The 20,352-nt window shown below is 40.9% G+C and overlaps 1 protein-coding gene and 1 pseudogene across 3 annotated transcripts in view; one reads left to right on the top strand and one right to left on the bottom strand.

Annotated features, from left to right (window-relative positions):
* UBE3D (ubiquitin protein ligase E3D) overlaps window positions 1-18,988 on the bottom strand; it is a 154,865-nt gene extending 135,877 nt beyond the window's left edge. For all 3 annotated transcript variants that reach the window (XM_032409376.1, XM_032409379.1, XM_032409377.1), the window contains exons 1-3: window positions 18,835-18,988; window positions 8,659-8,858; window positions 5,370-5,460 (exon numbers count right to left, since the gene is read on the bottom strand). In XM_032409376.1, the coding sequence (XP_032265267.1) occupies window positions 5,370-5,460; window positions 8,659-8,858; window positions 18,835-18,911 (368 nt within the window). In that variant the 5' untranslated portion in view covers window positions 18,912-18,988. The remainder of the gene's footprint in view (window positions 1-5,369; window positions 5,461-8,658; window positions 8,859-18,834) is intronic.
* Window positions 9,076-10,272, top strand: LOC116635729 (annotated as a pseudogene).
* Window positions 18,989-20,352: the final 1,364 nt, after the last annotated feature.

The following is a 20,352-nucleotide window of genomic DNA, read 5'->3' as shown; positions in this document are numbered from 1 at the left end:
AACTATCTACATAAGACATCAGGAGCAAGAAAGTGCCTAATTCATAAGTCATTGCAAAGATAAAAGTGTTTTTACAACAGAAAGAATTTTTCTGATATTTTGAAAAACATAAAACCTTTTAGAAGAAAGAATGTATTATAATCACAGCTCTACTCAAAGTATATCTGTCAAAAACCCTGAAACTTTGATGTGATCTACTTCCCAAGAGAACTTTCAAAATAAAATAGATACCATTTTTTTTCAAGGCAGTTTTTAGGTAAAAACCTGCCAAAGCTCAGAAAAAGAATGAATTGATTTCTTGAATTATATCTCAGCTTAAAATAACATGAACAACACATGTAAATTTATAATAAATTATAATAAATGTTAATTTATAATAAATTAAACTTTGCTAGTTATTTTTAATGCATCTTAACCACAAGCTTTAGGGACAAATAAAATATACAATGTTAATCAATACTATTGCTTGATGATGATTATTCAAAACTTAAACATGTAGACAAGAAAATGAATGCCCCTGAACTTTAAAATGAGCCATTATTCAGTGACAATAACAATGGTAATAACGTCGAGCTTTTACAGATTGGATTATAACCAAGTGGACGTTAAGAACATTAAGAACAACATCAAACATCTAAAGCTCAAAATATGGCTGCCGAAATTTAGATAAACTCAACTGGTAATATCCAACTGGTAGACGACAAATCCTATGAACCAAGCTTTGCATTTTATTACCATTATGTACATAGTACAATTAGACCATAAAAGTATCATCCTTTTTTTTCCAAAAGTTTGTACAATATTACCAACAATCCAATTTGTGCCTATACTCTTTTTCTGCCTCTTTGTTCTCTTTCAGAGAAAAGTGACTGCATTCAGAGGAGTAGTTATTTTCAGACTATAATTATAGCTGGTCTGTCAAGTGGACCAACTGGTTGGATATTCTGACATCTCTTACGTTTCCATAAAGTCCATTCTACTTGTTTCCTTCTAGAGTTTCCTAGGCCTCCCTTAACTGCTGGGCTAACACCCAGCTCTGCTGGTGCAGGTGGAATGAGGAAGGCCTGTCCAGAGACCTTAGGAGACCTCGCAAATGGACAGAAAATCAAAAGCTTTTATGTTTGAAAGTCTGTTTGGCCAACTGATACAACTCAAGTTTGGCATGAATTTATTCCTAGGAGATACAAACAAATTCTAAACACGATGACCATTCAGCTGTTTCTGAGACTATTTTCAAAAAAGTAAATTTTGTCATTATTGTTACTTGATATTAGGGCCTGTTAGTCTCAATAAGAGCATAATCAATAGCATAATCAAAAACTGTATATGTTCAGACAATTTTTTTTTTTTTAGAGAGGGAGAGCAGGGGAAGGGGCAGAGGGAAAGGGAGAGAGAGAATCTCAAGCAGGCTCCATGCTGTGTGTGGAGCCCGACCTGGGGCTCGATCTCACGACCCTGAGATCATGACCTGAGCCGAAATCAAGAGTCAGATGCTTAACTGAGCCATCCAGGTGCCCCTGGTCAGACAATTTTTACACAAATACTCTGAACTGGTAAAAATGTAAACTGGAGAATTTTATGGCAAGGAAATGAAGCATTATTTATTTTCAAAAAACCAAAACAAATGGCTAAGATCACATGTTCCTAAATTAAGAAAAAGACTGCTTAATAATTAGATTTCATGCACCTTGATTCTAATAGGTATTAAAAGCCATTAATGAGTCTTAATAGATTAAAGAGTCCTCTGCACCTCATTTCTATAATTTGCTTTATGAGAAATTTTTTCAATAAAGAAAAAAAGGAACAAGGATTAGTCTTGCACTACCCAAATGACCATGAATCACAGAACCCAAGGTACAACTTTATGAGGTTCACTAATCACAGAATTTTCTGGTGGTAGGACTCCTATAGTTGTATCTAATCCAACTCCTCATTTTACAGATAAGGAAACTGAGGCCTAGAAAATTAAAGTGACTTATTCATTCCCATATAATAAGGCTAGCCACTAAGCAGATCTTAACTCTTCTCCCTCCTCTTATTAGAAGAGTTCCCAGTACAGATAAATCAACCTATCCCAAGACACCCTCCTGGAAAAGATGCTTACAATTAGTTGGTTTTGATTATAGAACACACAAGCCTCTTTTGGTTTTGTTTTCTATTTAACAAGCACAAAAGATGTCCTTACTACCCACAGATAACTGAGTGAGAAATGAGAAGACCATTGGGTTTAATATAAAAAGTCAACATGAAATCCTTGTGCAGATACTGGAGGATGCTTGTTTTTCCAACAAACAGGCATGGGGCATGCTGCCTAAGAGTGAAATGTAAGCAAAGCCTTGACTCTCCCACTAAGGATTTCTCTGCATTGTTCAAGAGGCATACACTTGCCAGACACACAGGTGTGATAGAAAAAGGCTTCCAGGTAAACCTTGTTTAAGCGAGGCAAGGGCTAAGTCAAGTCCATGTTTATCTTCTCAGAAAGAAAAAGGGAGAAAGGAGGGTCATTTCCCTGGCACACCTCAAAAACAGAGTCCTGAATCAAAAAGACTTGACACACTAAACAAGATCATTTGCTAGTTTGCTAATAAAGACCAATATGGAAAAGGGGGTGGAAGGAGTCTATAAAACCAATTAAAAAGAGCTTGTCAAGCTTTTGCTATTATATATACGACAGCCTTTAACTCTTCTGACAAGTTTGGAAAATAGGCCTTATTATGTCTACTTAAGAAGAAACACAAATCGGAAGCATTATAGAATTTTAAGCAGGAAAGTGATAGGTCAGGTTTGAATTTTTACAAAGAAGAGGAAGAAATCCAATAAAGGGTGCCTGTTTAGAATGGGAGTTAGGCCTAAATAAGCTCTGAAGTCTTCTCCATCACCAAGATCCTGTCTCTTGACATGTCTAAGAAGACTCCTTATGTCTACTTAAGCAGCAGCTGAGGTGACATGGACAAGGTTCCCCAGCTACTAAGTGGTGAAGCTGGAGTTCCAACCCAAGGTCCCATTCTCCCACTCCTGCTTTACACCACACAGCCTCCAGAGGGTCACGGTTAGGGAGACTGAAACTGTCCTTCCAGGTTCACCTGTGAGCCCTTCTTCTGGTTCTCAATTCCACGATCAGAAAAAGAATTGACACAGGGCGCCTGGGTGGCTCAGCTGGTTAAGCAACTGCCTTCGGCTCAGGTCATGATCCTGGAGTCCCGGGATCGAGTCCCGCATCGGGCTCCCTGCTCGGCAGGGAGTCTGCTTCTCCCTCTCCCGCTCCCCCCTCTTGTGCTCTCTCTCTCTCCCACTCTCTCTCTCAAATAAATAAATAAAATCTTTAAAAAAAAAAAAAAAAGAAAAAGAATTGACACAAAACAGAAGATATAGTTCCTGCATAGGAAAAATCAGTACAGGTAACCATTTTTTATATCATCATCCTTTCCCAATGAAACACAAATATCAGCCAATAATGGATGAGCATATCCTTTACAGGGAGCAGTACCAGGAAATAGTGCTACACTGCATTTAACTTGCTCTTCCTGTGACTTCTAAGTCATCCCATTGTTGTATAGGCATGCATGTTTCAGAAACTTCATGTGAAAATTCAACCAAAGCCTGAAATAGACTGAGAGAAGGAGAAGTTTCGGGTTTAACTACAATGCAAATTGGAATCCTCTGGACATTTCAGGCTACAGTAGGTCTGTCACGGACTGCATACTCTGCAGCAACTTCAGCCCGTAGGTAATCTGAGCAAGGACATTCTCCCCTCTTCTGTGGATTTAGTCACCTCATCTCTTACCCAAGATAATCATTCGGAGGTGCTCCATTCACAATCCCCCCACTTATACTAGGGTAACTTTCCATGATCTCATCTACCTGGGGCACTGCCAATCAGAAAGTAAGCAAGAGAGGCTGGTGGGAGGCCAAAATAAGCACCCTACTGTTTATTCAATTCAACCCAGGAAGAATTTATTGAGAGTACACTATTCTTCAGGCACTGTGGCCTGATTCTGGGGCTGATGGTGATGATGCTAGGGATGATAAAAATAATAATTATAGTGGTAGCCATCATATACTGAATGCCTACCATGTGCCAGGCACTGCTATAAACCCTTAAACAACCCCATGAGGTAGCTCCTATTGTCATCTATACTTTTGTAATAGGGAAATTGAGGCATGAAGTGGTTAATTAAGTAACTTGCCCAGAGTCACAGCTAGTAAATGGTGGATGCAAACCAGACAGTCTGGCTTCTGAGTCTATACCACTAGCCGCTACCCTACATTGCACTCTAAATATGAGTGGGGATAAGGGATATAGGTCAGTAAGACTATTCCAACCCCAGAACCTACAGCTCAATTGGCAAGACAGGCAAATAAACCTTGGAGGAGCACATAAACCAACCCAGGGCTCGGGGAAGGCTCCTGGCAATAGATACCCTGTCAGATGAATTCAGGTAGGACCTAACCAGAGGGAGAGAGGGGGTATGAGGCACACCCCAGGGGAGAGAGGAAGCTCTCTGCAGGTAGAGGTCTGGCATTCATTGAGACAAGGAACACTGAAAGAGGAGCAGGTTTCAGATATGGAGAAGGATCCATCCCCAGATAAGTCTCAGGCACCTGGCTCAGTGGAAATATATCTAATGAAGAAATCTAACTTCTTTCTGTAAGGACTGTTAACAACAGTAAGGTTTTGATCTGTCTTTCCAACCTATGAGTGATTAGAAACTGAATATTCAGGGGAAAGGCTTTGTGCCCAGTAAACAAGTAAGATGACAGAAGGAAAGGAGAAGATGGAAAAAATAATAAAAAGAGACACCTTGGGAATACAAAGGACCCTTTGCCATCTCAACAGAGTAATCACAGCACACTGCAAGAACAGGTAATAAGATTAACCTAATCATCAAGAAAAGGTTAATTTGTGCTCTGTATGCTCTGTTTTAATAAGCAGGGAAATAGGAAATGGATTTTAGAAAGGGACTAACAGAAATAGTTCAAATAAAAAGTTGTGTTGCAAGAGCCTCTGGGATTTAGAAAATTCACTTATTGTGGAAGAAATCTCATTCACCAACATGATGGATAAAACATGCACCAGAGCCCCTCTCTTCAGAAGAGACATGCTTCGGTGATCAACACAGGCTTCCATCAAGATAAGCCTTCCTCCCTCAAAGCCAGCAGGCTATGTTCCCCTTTGTCACCTTTAGAAGGTCTAACTGCTCTATGATTGCTGGAGAGTTTTAGGGTTGATTTTGCTCAAAGTGACATTAAGCTGGCTCTCATTTTAAGGCCATATACAGCTCCCCTGGTAATTACTTCAAAAATTCTGATAGAAAAGAAGAAAACCATTGCCAGGCACAGAATTAATCAGTGTAAAATACATTCCTTACCTGTTCCTTATTACGACTTCACCGCAGGACTGGCAATAAAATGTGCAACATCCTTGGGCTTGTGAGCTTTGATTAAATACTGAAATCAGTTCTAAAGAGAAATCGATGAAAGAGCAAATCTCAGAAGTGTGGGACAAATATATTAACATAAAGAGTTTAACAGCCACAATAAATTACTGTCAATAAACACTGTTTACGATCCACCCAGAAGTACACATTTAACTAGCATTATCTGATGACTCAACGAGAAGCAAATATTGTGACGTGTTCTCAAAAACAACAGATTGTGCTAAGTGTTTCAGAGCTAGGTATGGCCCTAGATTATCCCTGCAACATACCACTGAGTGATTTCACTCATTTCACAAATACCAACATTAAGGAAGAAGAAAGAGGGTGATTGCTTTCACATCAAGCTCACTACAGGGGGCCTCACCATCCTCAGCCTTCCTCGGCAGCTATGTCCTCCGTCCAGTTTTCATCGGTGTGACTGCAGCTTCTACCCCTCAAACTTAAGTTTAATTTAATTTAAACAAAGTCTATGTCCACTCTGGCCTATTACCAGTACATAAAACAAGAATCATCTTGAAACTGGTCTTTATTGGACAGGTTCTTGGGAATGGAATGGCTCCTAAGAAGAATTCAATCTTCTAAGAGCAAAACTCAATTTCTGATTAAAGCTGTGGAAAAATGTTATTTCCCACATTATATGAAACACAGCATTCCCTTAGTTTCCATTATTTTATTCATGAAGAAAGGAAACTTTCATTTCAAAAAAACTCCCCCAAAACAAAAAACCCACACACAAAAATATCTGTCCATAAAAAAAAAAAAAACCTTAAAGAAATGAGGTCATACTCATTAGAACCAAGCAATTTGAACTTGGTTTATGTTACTTTGTACATATGTTAAGATTTTAAAGACTGATGTTTCGTAGAAAGTTTAAGCCTCGGCAATTAAAAATTCATCCTTTTAATTTCTAGGGGTATCTGCCAATCCCTGTAGCACTAAGGTGAAATAAACAGTATTCTTTAATTTTGAGCAGATAATAAGTAGACCTGGGTTAAGTCATCCATTTTTTTTCCAAACCAATAAACAAATTTTCAGAGAAACACTCCCCCCTGCTGGTCACCCAGCATGATCAAGTTCAAGTCAGAATTCCTGACAAGGTGGCATCATGGGAGAGTACTGCCCCCTGTGGATGAGTCTAATGCTGGTGCTGTCTCAGACTTTACTGTAGCCATGTCCGTGTCAAGGGTCATGATCTGACCTATGTTACATTCAGAACACACAACAATAGGCTTACTGTAGTCCTTAAAAGAACATTTATAGTTGAAAAGTCAACTTCTTAAAAACCTCAAAATACAACTGAATGCTAAAAATGTCAAGTCGCTTCCTACACTACATTTTGATTAAAGTTAGCATCAGTATGCATCAATCTGGTATTTATTCATTCAGCAAATATTTACTCACCACCTATTATGTGGAAAGCACTAAAGCTATTAAGTACTGAGATCTATTTTGCATACCCTTTCACGCACTGCAGAACAGGGCTTTGAAAGTCTTCCTTTTCAGATATTTGAGTAAAATGTTTTAAAAATGTAAAGCCACAGCAGACCAATGGAATGCAAGCAATATGCAAACCAACATTTCAGCAGTCAACTTATTGTGTCCTACAGTTACAGTGAAACAATCATGCTTGCTGATTTAAATTTTCTTTACTAGTTCAAGTTTTGCTATTTATTAACCGTTACAGAAGACGGGCAGGCGACAAACCAACTGTGTCTCTAGAAGGCCTCCATACCACCTCCTCAGTATGGGACCTAAAATCCAAATCCAGAAAACTGGCAGATCTGAAAACACCCCAGTGTGGCTTTCGTGCCCACCTTTGCCCAGTTTCCATTGTCAGTCTATTTCCCATCTTGGTGACCCCATTCTTCTTTCCATGGTTATTACAGTAGTCATTCTTAGCATATGGATACGTCACTTAAGCTCCATGACATTTCGGTTCCTTACACCTTGTTCCTAAATCCAACTCTGCCCAACTCAAGACTAGTGATTCACTAATTTAGGACTTGAGCAAAAATTACTCTCCAATGAATAAAGCAGCAAGAACTCAGGGGAATGCTCCACATCTCCTACATGGCTCTTCAAATCCACCCTGCTGACCCCACCTCGAGGCTCCACGCAGCTCAAATGAACGGCTTAGTAGAGATGAGGCAGCCACAAAGCCTCAGGGTGCAGTTGAAAGAATCATAATCCTCTCCTGATAAGGAGCATCTCACGGTCTGTTACAGCCTGTTTCCCTTTCACATCATTTTTCATCCTGTGAAGCACATTACTTACATGTGAAGAGATGCAATGAGCCAATAATTTTATTCAATAAGTTATTCTGAGAAACATTTCTACCACCTTACTGAATCAATGTGGCAATAACAAAATACTAGAAATATAATAGGCATAGCAATAATCAAAATCAAATTATGCATCAAACTCAATTTCAGGATCTGTATATATACTGTTCTCTTTGGAAATGTCTCTGCATGGATTGGATCATTTCCAGCATTCAGTTCTCTGGCTACATATTACCCCTCCTCAGAGGGAAGCCTTCCCTGAGCACCTTTCACCCTGGTCACTCCTTATCCCATTACTCTCCTCCTCTTTGACCAGAGCACTTTTTTCTGTATCCAAGCAACTTATTTGTTCATTATCTGTTCCCACCCACGAGAACATAAGCTCCCTAAAGGCAGAGGCCTTCCCAGCCTTTTCACTTCTGTATCCCTAGCACCTAGATCAAAGCCTAACACACAGTGTAGGGCAGTGTTTGTTGAATGGATGAATTTCTATGTAATGCTTTAAAATCCACCAGGTCTTGTACAACTGCCATCTGATTTCATCTTCCTATCAACCCTGTGAGCTCGGTAATTTTACAGTTAAAGAAACAAAGCAGGGGTTATATGGGAAATCTCTGTGTCTTCTGCTAATTTTGCTGTGAACCTAAAACTGCTCTAAAAAATAAAATCTACTAGGAGGAAAAAAAAACACTAACTGCTTCACCACCCCCCCGACCCCGCCCCCCAGCCTACGGAACAAAGCTCCAGAAAGGTTAAGTGGCATGCTCAACTGCACAGCTAAGTGGCAGAGCTGACAAAGAACCTTCTGACCAGCTCTTTCCATGTTGCTGCTGAACAGTCTTTTCCACCTGGGAAAAGGTCAACTTTTCAAAGGAAAAATCACCTTTGATCTACAATGAAAAACTAAATGCAGGAGCAGGAGCACTGGGATCACTCACTGGTGTCGTCGGGTTCTGCCCGCACCTGCACCCGCAGGTGCAGTCCATCTCCCGGGACGTACTGCAGCCCGCGGCAGGAGGAAGGCACGAGCCTGACCTCTGCTGGAAGCTGGAGCTCTGTGCAGCCTTCCGGGGTCTTCACCTGGAGTGAGCAGGGCGCTAGAGAAATATCCATGGGCATACCTCCTTCTTTAGGCTCCCTGGTGATTAAAAACAAAACACACAAAAAAATTACCTCTCATTGATGAAAACCACATGATCAAACAGGCAAAAACGGCCAAGGATCTCTCTGTTCCTCTTCGATAAATGGTCTAAAGTCACTGTCCCCCCCCAAAAATAGCAGTAATAGATCAAAAGGAAATCATTCTATGTAAGATTTAGATCAGGTCAGAGAATACTTTTCACTGTCACCGTAACATGAAGGTTTTGGAACATATTTTTTATTCTTGACTTTTTTTTGGGCAATGATGCATTTTTATTTTATTTTTTTATTTTTAATTTTTTTTAGACTTTTATTTATTTATTTGACAGAGAGAGACACAGCAACAGAGGGAACACAAGCAGGGGGACTGGGAGAGGGGGAAGCAGGCTTCCCGCTGAGCAGGGAGCCCGATGCGGGGCTCGATCCCAGGACCCTGGGATCATGACCTGAGCCAAAGGCAGACGCTTAACGACTGAGCCACCCAGGCGCCCCCAATGATGCATTTTTAAATGTGTACTTTTCCCCATTGCTGAGCCCCAATTCTCTATCCTAATGCTTCCTGCAGCTACTCCAACCTGGACGTTCCTGGGGTTGTTCCCAGAACCATTCTGCTCGCACAGCCCACCTTCCATTTCCTAAAGCCCCCTATTTCCTCCCACACATGTCCCCAACTTCAGGTTCTTTGAATCAGCACAATCTAATGCTGGCCTGTCGTACATCATGCACTTGTTCTTTAAAATATTTTGGCAAGAGGATTCAAGGCAGCATAAGACAGTGGCTTATTCATCTTTGCATGCCTTGACCCTAGCATGGTTTGTACATTCATTCACTCTCTCTCTCATTCATTCAATATAGCTTTTCTGAGTTCTGTAATGTGTCAGGTACTGGGAATACAACCATAAACAAGATACCTTCTCGGCCCCTCACCCCCCACCCCAAGTAGGGCACAGGCAAGTAAACAGGAATGATCAGGGGAGCATTAAAACAACATTGTACTGGCTGGGCGGGGGCTGGGAGCAGCAGGCCACACTGGGAGGGGGTGGGCAGCCCACCACCCCCAGGACAGGTTCCTCATAATCCAGAACCACAGGACCACCATCTTCATGGACACCAAGGAGTGGAGCACCATGTTCAGGCTGAAGCGCATCCTCCAGGGCATCCTCAAGTGGCCGCCTTCTGGATGACCAGCTTCTGGATGACGGCAAGACAGTGGGAGAGTATGGCTTCACCAGCTGGACAGTGTGGCCGCAGGCCCCAGCTCCTGCGGCCCTGGTCTCCTAAGCAGCTCTCCCCATTCACATGAATGGTTCAAGGCCCTGTGCATGGAGCCCTTCTCCAGCCTTCCTGAGCTGCCTACTGTGATGAAGCCACAGGGCTCAGGAAGCAGCGCCAACGCACATGCGGCGCAGTAGGGGTGTCCCGGGCCCACCCCCAGTGCCCTATCCCCTCCAAAAGAGATATGGCTGTCAAAAAAACACAAAAAACAAAAACTACATTATACTTGTTCATGATAAATAGAGAATACTATGGAAACACACGGAGGGCTGCAGTGACTATCACAGGTCAAGCACTGCTATTTGAATAGTAAATGGATGAGCCAGGGAAATATTCTTGCTTCTGAGATAGCGTTACAATGATGCTGTATTTTACTTACAATAAAGTATTATCATTTGATATACAGGATTTTGATAAGGAGACCAGGATTACACAAAACAAAAGGAACAGGAGAAAAAAACTTCTTGCCAATTTTAAAAATTAAAAAAAAAAATAAAACAATCTAGTGATGTATGAATACCAGATATGAAAGAACTGGTTAGTCTAATTCACTACAAACACAAATCTCTTGGTATAAGCAACCGAGGTAAAACACAGTCCATTCCCTGTCCACCAGGCACCGGAAGTACAGCAGGGGATGAAGACATAGAGAAACGATCCTCATATGAAGCTAAAATACGCTTAGCATTGTAACAGAGGTGCTGTGCACTCTGACTCCCTTTTAAGTGCAGACAGCAGAGACAGGCCAGCAACTTGGAATCACCTAAGTACAGAAGGCAGGCAATCTACTTGAGTATTATCTAAGTACAGAGATCATACCATGTGTTCAGGGGTGAATCTTGATTAGGCCTCTTAACTTGCCTTAGAAAATCTTAAGATTATTTTCTGGCTAGTTCCTTTTCAAAGCATATGGACCTGAACTTAACTGGCAAGAACCCGAGTCTTTTCCAAGGAATAGATCCTCAAACTCTTGAGTCAAAAGTTATTTTTAAAGAGAGAGAACATGAGAGGGCATGGGCAGGGGGAGGGGCAGAGAGAGAGGGAGAGAAACAGAATCTTAAGCAGGCTCCATGCTCAGTGCAGTGCCAGATGTGGGGCTTGATCTCATGACCCTGAGAGCATGACATGAGCCGAGATCAAGAGCTAGACACTTAATGGACTGAGCTACCCAGGTGCCCCAGAGTCAAAAGTCTAGTTTTAAGAAATGATGTTTAAGAAATAATAATCCTCAGGGCTCCTGGGTGGCTCAGTCCTTAAGCGTCTGCCTTTGGCTCAGGTCATGGTCCCAGGGTCCTGGGATCAAGCCCCATATCGGGCTCCCTGCTCGGCGGGAAGCCTGCTTCTCACTCTCCCACTCTCCCTGCTTGTGTTCCCTCTCTCGCTGTGTCTCTCTCTGTCAAATAAATAAATAAAATCTTAAAAAAAAAAAAAAAAAAAAGAAAGAATCCTCCTCTAAAGAAGAGGTCAGAAGGACCAGATGGCATATATTTCAGGTTTTGCAGGCCATATATGGTCTGTTGCATATTATACTGTGTATTTTATTTTTAACAATGCTTAAATTATGTAAAATCCATTCTTAACTCATAAACTGTACCAAAACACGCCACAGGTTAGATTTGACCCATGGGCCATAGTTTGCTGAACATTGCTCTAAAGATACACAATTTGTCCATTTTGCTACTTCATTTATTTTCAAACTGGACTGTGCCGTTGGCACTAGAAGTGCCTCAAGGGATACTACTGCATTTCTAAGCCTCTGCCCCACCCCATCTCTGGTTTACCACTCTTCTTCCCCTTCATGAAAAATTCAGCCAATTAGAGGGCTGAGTAAGGTGGGAGGCATTGATGCAAGTGTAGGAGAACCACAGTGGCCTGGGGTAGAGGTGAGACACCCAGCAGAGTGAGGAAGGAGGGCATCCACCAGGACAGCCACCCCACAGGGATGTCAGATCTCAAGAGGGATGAGGAGAAATCTAAGGGGGAGGTGGGGTGTGGCAACTCAGCATAGGGTTCCAGAGCCTGCCTCAGACTGCTCAGGCTGCTATAACAAAACACCATAGACTGGGGGGCTTAAACAACACACATTTCCTATGGTTCTGATGGCTGAGAAGTACAAGATCAAGACACCAGGGAATTTGGTGCTTGTTGAGAGCCCTCTACCAGGCTTGCAGATGGCCACGTCCTCATTGTACCCTCATATTGCAAAGAGAAGCAGCTTTGGTATTTCGTCTTATAAGGGCACTAATCTCATCATGGTGGCTCCACCCTCATGACCTCATCTAAACCCAATTATCTCCCAAAGGCCCCATTTCCTAATACCATCATACTGAGGGTTAGGGCTTCAAAACAAAACACAAAAATTCATTCCATAACAGAGCCCAGGCAGATGAGGAAGGTGTCAACACTGAGTGGGGAGGGTGAGGGAAGCAGCAAAGGATGCCAGCCTGAGATTACTTACATAGAGGGGAATTGACCAAATAAATGTATGTCATGAGAATAATGAAAGCCAGGATTCTCACTGTGGGAGAAAAGAGTTACAAAGAGGGAAAGGGAAAAAAATCAGAATGGATCCTACGGTGGTAGACTAGAATTGAAAATACCTGTGTGGAGACATGGTCTTCAATGCATATAGAGATACAGTAATACAGATATATATGTGTGTAGAAGGATGTATGATACACGAACACAAATACACATGCATACATTCGTACATAAACATCATGTATAGGTCACATACACACTCTAGTTTTGTGCATTAGGGCCTGGAAAAAGTGACACGTCAATAGTAATGAGGATACTTGGTGCTCAGCTTTTGGTTTCTAAAGGTCATTTCCCACTTTACTTTTTTTTTTTTTAAAGTATATTTGAGAGAGAGCACACACCCATGTGTGTGCAAGCTGGGGGAAGGGGCAGAGAGAGAGAATCTTAAGCAGACTCCATGCTGAGTGGGGAGCCCAATGCAAGGCTCGATTCTCTGACCCTGATATAGTGACCTGATCCAAAATCAAGAGTCAGATGCTTAACCAACTGTGCCACCCAGGCGCCCTAGTGATTTTCCACTTTAAAACAAATGAACAGGGGCGCCTGGGTGGCTCAGTCGTTAAGCGTCTGCCTTCAGCTCAGGTCATGCTCCCAGGGTCCTGGGATCGAGCCCTACATCGGGCTCCCTGCTCAGCGGGAAGCCTGCTTCTCCCTCTCCCCCTGCTTGTGTTCCCTCTCTCACTGTGTCTCTGTCAAATAAATAAAATCTTAAAAAAAATAAAATTAAAAAAATGAACATACACAGAACAAAATAATGTTCCTTGAAAAAATAACTACATCCAGGGATGGAAAAGGAAAAGAATGAGATGAGCCTGGAACATGTTGCTGTGCAAACAAAGAAAAAAAATCAAAGAATAACAGGAACATATTAAAAAAGAACATATTAAAAAAAGAATAATAGGAACATATTAAAATCATCTTGAAGAGACTCCCCCTGGACACATCTGGTATAATTTGAGCAAAAATAAGTAACCCAATGAATAAAAGAAGACCATGGGTCCATACTGATGTAAATAAATGAACGAATAAAATGCAAGCCTGATGAGGAACAAGGGTATTTATACATAGTCGCAAAGGACCTCTCCAGTTAATACTTACTGATTATAAAGAGAAAAAGAGTCTTGCCCAACTGAATCAGTAAGAGTAGGAAGAGTTAGAATTGGCTATTGGACTCAGCAAATCTGAGATATCAGAAGTATGAAGAATTCTCCTGTCCTTTGTCAACCTTACAGTATTCTTCCTGAATACTGCAGCTCTTTACAGTGTATATCAAAACTACCCATGAGCATGGGAATACAAAAGGTTTGAATTCCTGTAAATGTGACAAAAGGTTTGTGTGTATGTGAGTGTGTGTGTACTACACTTCAGATTTGTCTTTCTTCTTTCCTGTCAAAGAAGTAACCCGGTCAGACGACTTCACCGAGGCCCCCGTTCCGGTGTGTATTTACTGGAAGCTTCTGCCTGCCTGTGCTACTTTTACTTGTAAAGCCAGAGCATCCACGCTTCTACCTCCTGCAATATAGAGAAATAGTTTCATCCTGCGCTACCCCTGTTCTGTAGGTACTCTGATGATAGTCGGTGGGGTTCTTAAAGTTTGCAGTATTCTCTTCTTTGGCTGAGGGAGGGGAAGGGAAAGACCATCCTATTTCTTTTATGATAGTGCACATTGACTAAAGTCTATGTTTGTATTTCCTTATCATTAAAATACTGTTCAATTTGTTTTTTATAGACAAGGAAAAATATTTTGCATAAATTGACTCCACTATTTTAAAAGGGATGGTTTAGGTTGAACCATTATAGCTTTGCACTCAATCTTTTCCTAAATAAAAATGTTAAAGCCTCAAAAAAAAAAAAAGTAACTTTATGGTGGCAAAGGCAGACATCATCTTATCTACATGTTCAAAGTTAATATGAACTTTAATGGAATAAGTCAAATTCATGTGACACCTGATAGGATGTAATGAGAACAGAGCATCACTTCTGTGATATTCCCGCCAAAGATGTATAACCTGAACCTAATCTTGAGGCAACATGAAACAAACCCAAATGGAAGGCTGTAATCTTCAAAAGTGTCAAGATTGTGAAGGTCAAGGGAAATTGAGGAATTCTTCCAATTTTAAGAGACTAAGGAAACACGACAATGAAATTGCAACGCATGATTCTGAACTGGGTTCTTTTGCTATTATAGATATTATGTAGACATGTGGGAAAATTTGAGTGAGGTCTGAGTGTTAAGATGGTAGTAACCTATTCCCCAGCTTTGAAGGCTGTATGGTGGTTATATGGGGGAATGTTCTTATTTGTAGGAAATTCACAGTAATGTATTCAGGAGCGACAGTAACTTACTCTCAAGGTTGAAAGACTGTCCAAAAACAAAGTGTTTGCGACCCTAACTGTCCACACCTTTTCCATACTTCAGGCTTTCTTCACTGTGAACTTATATTCTTTCAGGTACCACACCCTGCTTGAAACTATCCAATGACTTCCCATCTCACTCTGAGTATAAGCTAAAATTCTTTCAATGGCCCATAAGACCCAGTAATATACTAGAGACAGATGTTAAAATTCCAGGCATTTTGCAAACTGGTTGACCTCACTTTGGTAGCTTGACATCATCCATAGTGAAAATATCTACACCACAGGAATCAGTAAATTCTGCAAATCGGGAAGATTTTTTGTTAGTTTCATTGGCTTTCTCAGAATGCAGGTTGTTAAACATTTACTAACATACCTCTGTAAGACCCTTTACTATGCGCTCCACCAGCCCACCCACATCTCTCTGAACTTGGCACCCCTTCAAACTTGCTATTCTCTCAGAGGGAAACAGTCTTTCACCACATATTATATAGTTCTAAACCTCTCCCCTTTTGGTTTATTACTCAAGTGTTGCTTTCTGATTTGGAATAAGGGGTTATACCTTTTTCTCCCTATCCCTTTTTGTTTTATTTTTTTCTATGTACTTATCTCCATTCAATATCATATATATTTTATTTATTTTGTATAATTTCTGCTCACCTCTCACCCACTGCCACCATTAGACTATAAGCTCAACGACAGCCAAGTATATTTGTCTTTGCCCTTGTCACTGTTCACAGCTGGATTCCAGCACTTAGAATCTGAGTTTTCGGGATGAGAATAGGAACTCAGTAAACATCTGTGGCCTGAATAAATGAATGGCCAAGGTTTACCCCAGGAATACTAAAATGGCTTAACATAAACAGATTTTTCTATTGCAATTCACAGATGTAAATATGAAAGGAAAAAAATGACCATTACAATACATGCAGAAATCATTACAGAAAATATAGTATCTATTAATGATTAAAACCCATAGTATGCTAGGAATAGAAAGGAAACATGCAATTTACCACACAGATGCGCCAAAAGTCAATTTCATCATACCTAGTGATAAAATGCTAGAAATGATGGGGTTTTGGAATATAGGTGAGGTTCGGTGGGGTGAGGTCCAGAGCTGACGACCAAGAATTCTTGAGACGTCTTTGGTGCAAAATGGTGGTTTATTAAAGCATGGGGACAGGACCTGTGGGCAGAAAAAGCTGCTGCACGGAGGTCTTGAGAAGTGGCTGATTATATACTCGGGAGTTGGGGGAAAGTAAGGAAAAAGGAGGTTTCAAAAGAACTTTTATATGCTAAAGAGCTCCAACCTACAAGATAAAAGATATCAGAGGTCTTGCCATTGTCAAGCCAAGGTTGCTTTCCCCTCTAGCAAGGTATTAACATTTAGTGGGAGATTCCTGGAAGAATGTCACACACGTCCTACCTAAGAGTGGGAGGTAGGGGGAGGTTGCAGGGTATCAGCTAGCCTTCTGCTCCCTCATCAGAAACATTTCTTTTAAGATTAGGAACAAGAATAAAAATCATTATCATTTACAGTAACTGTAAACAGACTAAAAAGTTTAAAATGCAGAGATTATCAAAATGGACTCAGAAAAACTCCACCCAGCATATGCTTTTTAAAAAATTTATATATAAAGGCATACATTAACAGTAAAAGGATAGAAAGAGATATGTGATGCCAAACAGTACAGTCAAAGGTTTTCTGACAAAGACATTGTGTTATTTCAATGGGAGAAATGGCACTCTTTTAAACTAACGGTGATGGAACTACCAGATATCCTTATAGGAAAAAAAAAAAATGAAATTTGACTATCTCGTTCCAAACACAAAAAATGAATTTCACCTAAATATAAAAGCTAAAACTAACTCCTAGAAAATAAACACAGGAAAAAACTTTACAACCCTGAGGTAAGTAAAGATTTTTTAAGACACAAACAACACTAACTATTAAAGAAAAAATGTAAACTGAAGTTCATTGTAATTAAAAATCTTCTGTTCCTGAAAAGACACTATTAAGAAAATGAAAAGGTAAATTTCTGATTGGGAACAAGTATTCATATATTTACAAGGCATAAATAAGAACAGTCTTATTTCCAGACTCTAGAAAGAACTCTTTAAATTCAACAATAAGACAAACAACCTGATTTTTTATAATGGCAAAAAATCAGAAGACACTTTCCAAAGGAACACGTATGAATTAACAAAAACCAAATGAAAAGGTATAGAATTTTGTACTATTACAGAATTAGGTAATTACCTAAGAGAAATGAAAATGTATGACCACTAAAATGCTATAGCAACTTTATTCATAATAATCAAGTTCTAGAAACATACAAAATACCCAGCAATAGAATGGGTAAACAAATTGTATATTCATACAGTAGAAAACTACTCAGCCAGAAAAAAATAGACTGACATGTGCAATGACACAGATGAAACACGAATCTCAGAAGCACTGTTGAAGGAAAGCAGCCAGAATCAAAAAAGTACATACTGTATGAATCCATTTATATACAGTTCATGAAATGGCAAAACCAATCTTTGTTGAATGAAATCAGAAGAATGGTTGCTTTTGCTTTCATGAGGGGCAAGTTGGTGATAAAACTCAACAGCCAAAGACCATTAGGGACAAACTAGTAGTCTAGCAAAGTCAGGTTTCTTCACTTGCTTAAACAAGGGAGAGTAACCTAGGGGAACTTTGAAGGGCCCCTTTGATGAGAGGAAGTAGGGACTTTGTCTTGTTTTTGTTTTGCATAAGATTGGGGCTGCTAATAACCCCACAAGGTGGACTGGAATTGGAGATACTTATCTGAACTTATGATTTGAGACGGAGAGGGAGAAACAGAGAAGAAAGAGAAAGAAAAAAGACTAATAAGTATCACCCATATTTTACAATTGAAAAAATTCAGATTAAACGATTCTACTCCTGCGAAGACGCTAGGATTTGAATTCAGTTCTCATGCCAAATTTCCAGACTGCCACACCTATACTTGGCCGATTTAAGGAAAAGGCCGATAAAGGAAAAGAAAGCATCAACCTACCTCTTGAGTGGCTCAGTGTAGTAAAAATTTCAGGATTTTAACGTCTAATTTACTCTATTTGAAACGGCAGTCACAAGGGAATAATCGAGGGGGTCACATACTACCAAACAAACAAGGGACCATTTCTCCTAAAAGTTTCTTGAATGTGTAGTGAATAACAAGTTAAACGTTTGCTGACTTCTCATTGGAACGCGCAATGTGAATGCAAGAATGAGCTCCAATAAGAAGTCTGCAACCTTTGTTAGTCGTTCAGTGAATGTGTCAGTTTTTCTGCAGACAACAGCTTGGGGAGAAAAAAACAACCACCCGAGTTTATGTACAAAAGAGGAAGCTCTCACATTGGACATTATCCTCTAATAGGGATCCCAAAAAGAAGGCAAGGCATTTTTTTTTTTTTTGCACTGTTTTTGGAAAAGCCCGGCACTGTTATGTTACATCAGTGCTCCTCAAACAAAGTGTGTACTTTGAGTCCTGGAAAGCGTGTTAAAATATAAGTTCTGATCACACAGGTCTGGTGTGGGGCTGAGACTCTCCATTTCTAAAAAGCTCCCAGGTGATGCCGAGATTACCGGGGGGGGGGGGGGGGAAAAAAGCACGGGGTAGGAGGGGAAACTCCACTTTGAGTAAATGACAGGCTCTAAGCAACTGGAAAGAAACTCAGAACTCGGTCCTTTTGAGGGAGGCGGAGGCTCCCCAACCGGCAGAAACAACAGACTACGCACTGCGCCTAGCTGCCCACACGCCCAGCGCCGGCCTTACCCCAGGATCAGCAGCGCGCTCTGCAACCGTCTCCGCACCTCCAGGAACACGCGCGTCCCCGCCGCAGCTGCCGCCATTGCCGGCGCCCAGCAGCAGGTTCAGGCGAATACAGGCCACCACGGCCCGAAGCGGCTGCACGTGCGGCGGCGGCAGCGAGGCGGGCCTCCGGGACCAGATCGCGAGATAGACACAGCCCGCCAGCCCACAGCGCCACCTGCCGGGCGGAGAACGCGCTGCCGCGAAATCTCGACCTGGGGGCGTGAGCGTTTTCAAATCGGGGCTGGTGTCTGAGCCGGGACCAAGGTGGGCAGGGAGAGCCAAACTGTCCTCCCACTCTTCTTCCTGTGGGGTGGCCCGGTGCGTTAGTCTCCCAGGATGTGACCTTAAAAATCCGAGCCCGAGTACACTCCTTTGCCTAGAGTGAGTAAGAATGAGGCTTGAAGAGGGGGATGACGGAAGGAGGAGATAGAGGCGGGCACTGACCCCAGGAGGTTCGAGAGCAGATTTCTCCACCCAAAACACAATCTTGTTTCGTTTTTTAATAAACTACAGTATTTTTTTTACGAACCATGTCAGTCCTTTGGTAGCTCTCCTCTGAGACAACAAATGTCCAGGATTGACCTGGCATGGCTTCTGGATTTAGACACAATTACTCTAAGTTAGAAACAGTTGCAAATAGTGTTAAGTTTTCTGTTATCTATACAGAAGAGAGTGTGGTTAAATCCAGTACCATGAATCACAGGATTAGCCATTCCTATAATCTTTGAAAAAAGGAGGATGAGAATGATTCCACAGGTACATTTCCACTCGCCATGTTTTGTAGAAGTAAGAACTGATTCACAAAAGTCAATCTTAATACTTCTAGAAGATAATTTCGGAAAGCTTGACCTAGTAAAGAAAAGGCTCTACTATAATGTAAGTACTTAAAGGGGGGGGGGGATACTTAAAATGGGGAAATACTAAAATATAAGGCTAGGGTGGTAAACTTACAATAAAGAATTCTTTAAAAACAAGAGGCTGAGGGTGCTTGGCTGGCTTGGTCGGTGGAGCATTGGAGGCTTGATTTCCAGGTTGTTAAGTTCGAGACAAGGTTGGGTGTAGAGATTACTTAAAAATAATATCTTAAAAACAAAACAAAAACAAGAGGCTGTTAGGTTTTAAAAACAGAAACAATGATGGCTTGTATTCAGAAAATCATGTTTATTGATAGCCTCTTAATGCGAAGATTTTCCAAATAACAAATCCACATCCCTAGAGATACTATTTTAAGACGAATCTTCTTAAAGTCAGTATTTGCAGTTCTTAAGGTTTATTGTGGTGCTTCACAAATTCCTGTATCCACCACAATAATTCAAAATCATGGATGGAGGTAACAACGCAGTTAAAAGAATTAAGTTTTCCACTATTCCACCTCAAATAATGGTGATCATGGGTGATGATTTCAATTCCTAATATCTTCCACCTTTAGTTCTCAAAGCTATTAAGTCTTAAATACTGCCACATTATATTGAAATATTT

Source organism: Phoca vitulina, unplaced genomic scaffold, assembly GCF_004348235.1.
Source record: "Phoca vitulina isolate PV1807 unplaced genomic scaffold, GSC_HSeal_1.0 scaffold11, whole genome shotgun sequence".
In the NCBI taxonomy this organism is placed as follows: Eukaryota; Metazoa; Chordata; class Mammalia; order Carnivora; family Phocidae; genus Phoca; species Phoca vitulina.
This window is presented reverse-complemented; position numbering and strand designations above follow the sequence as displayed.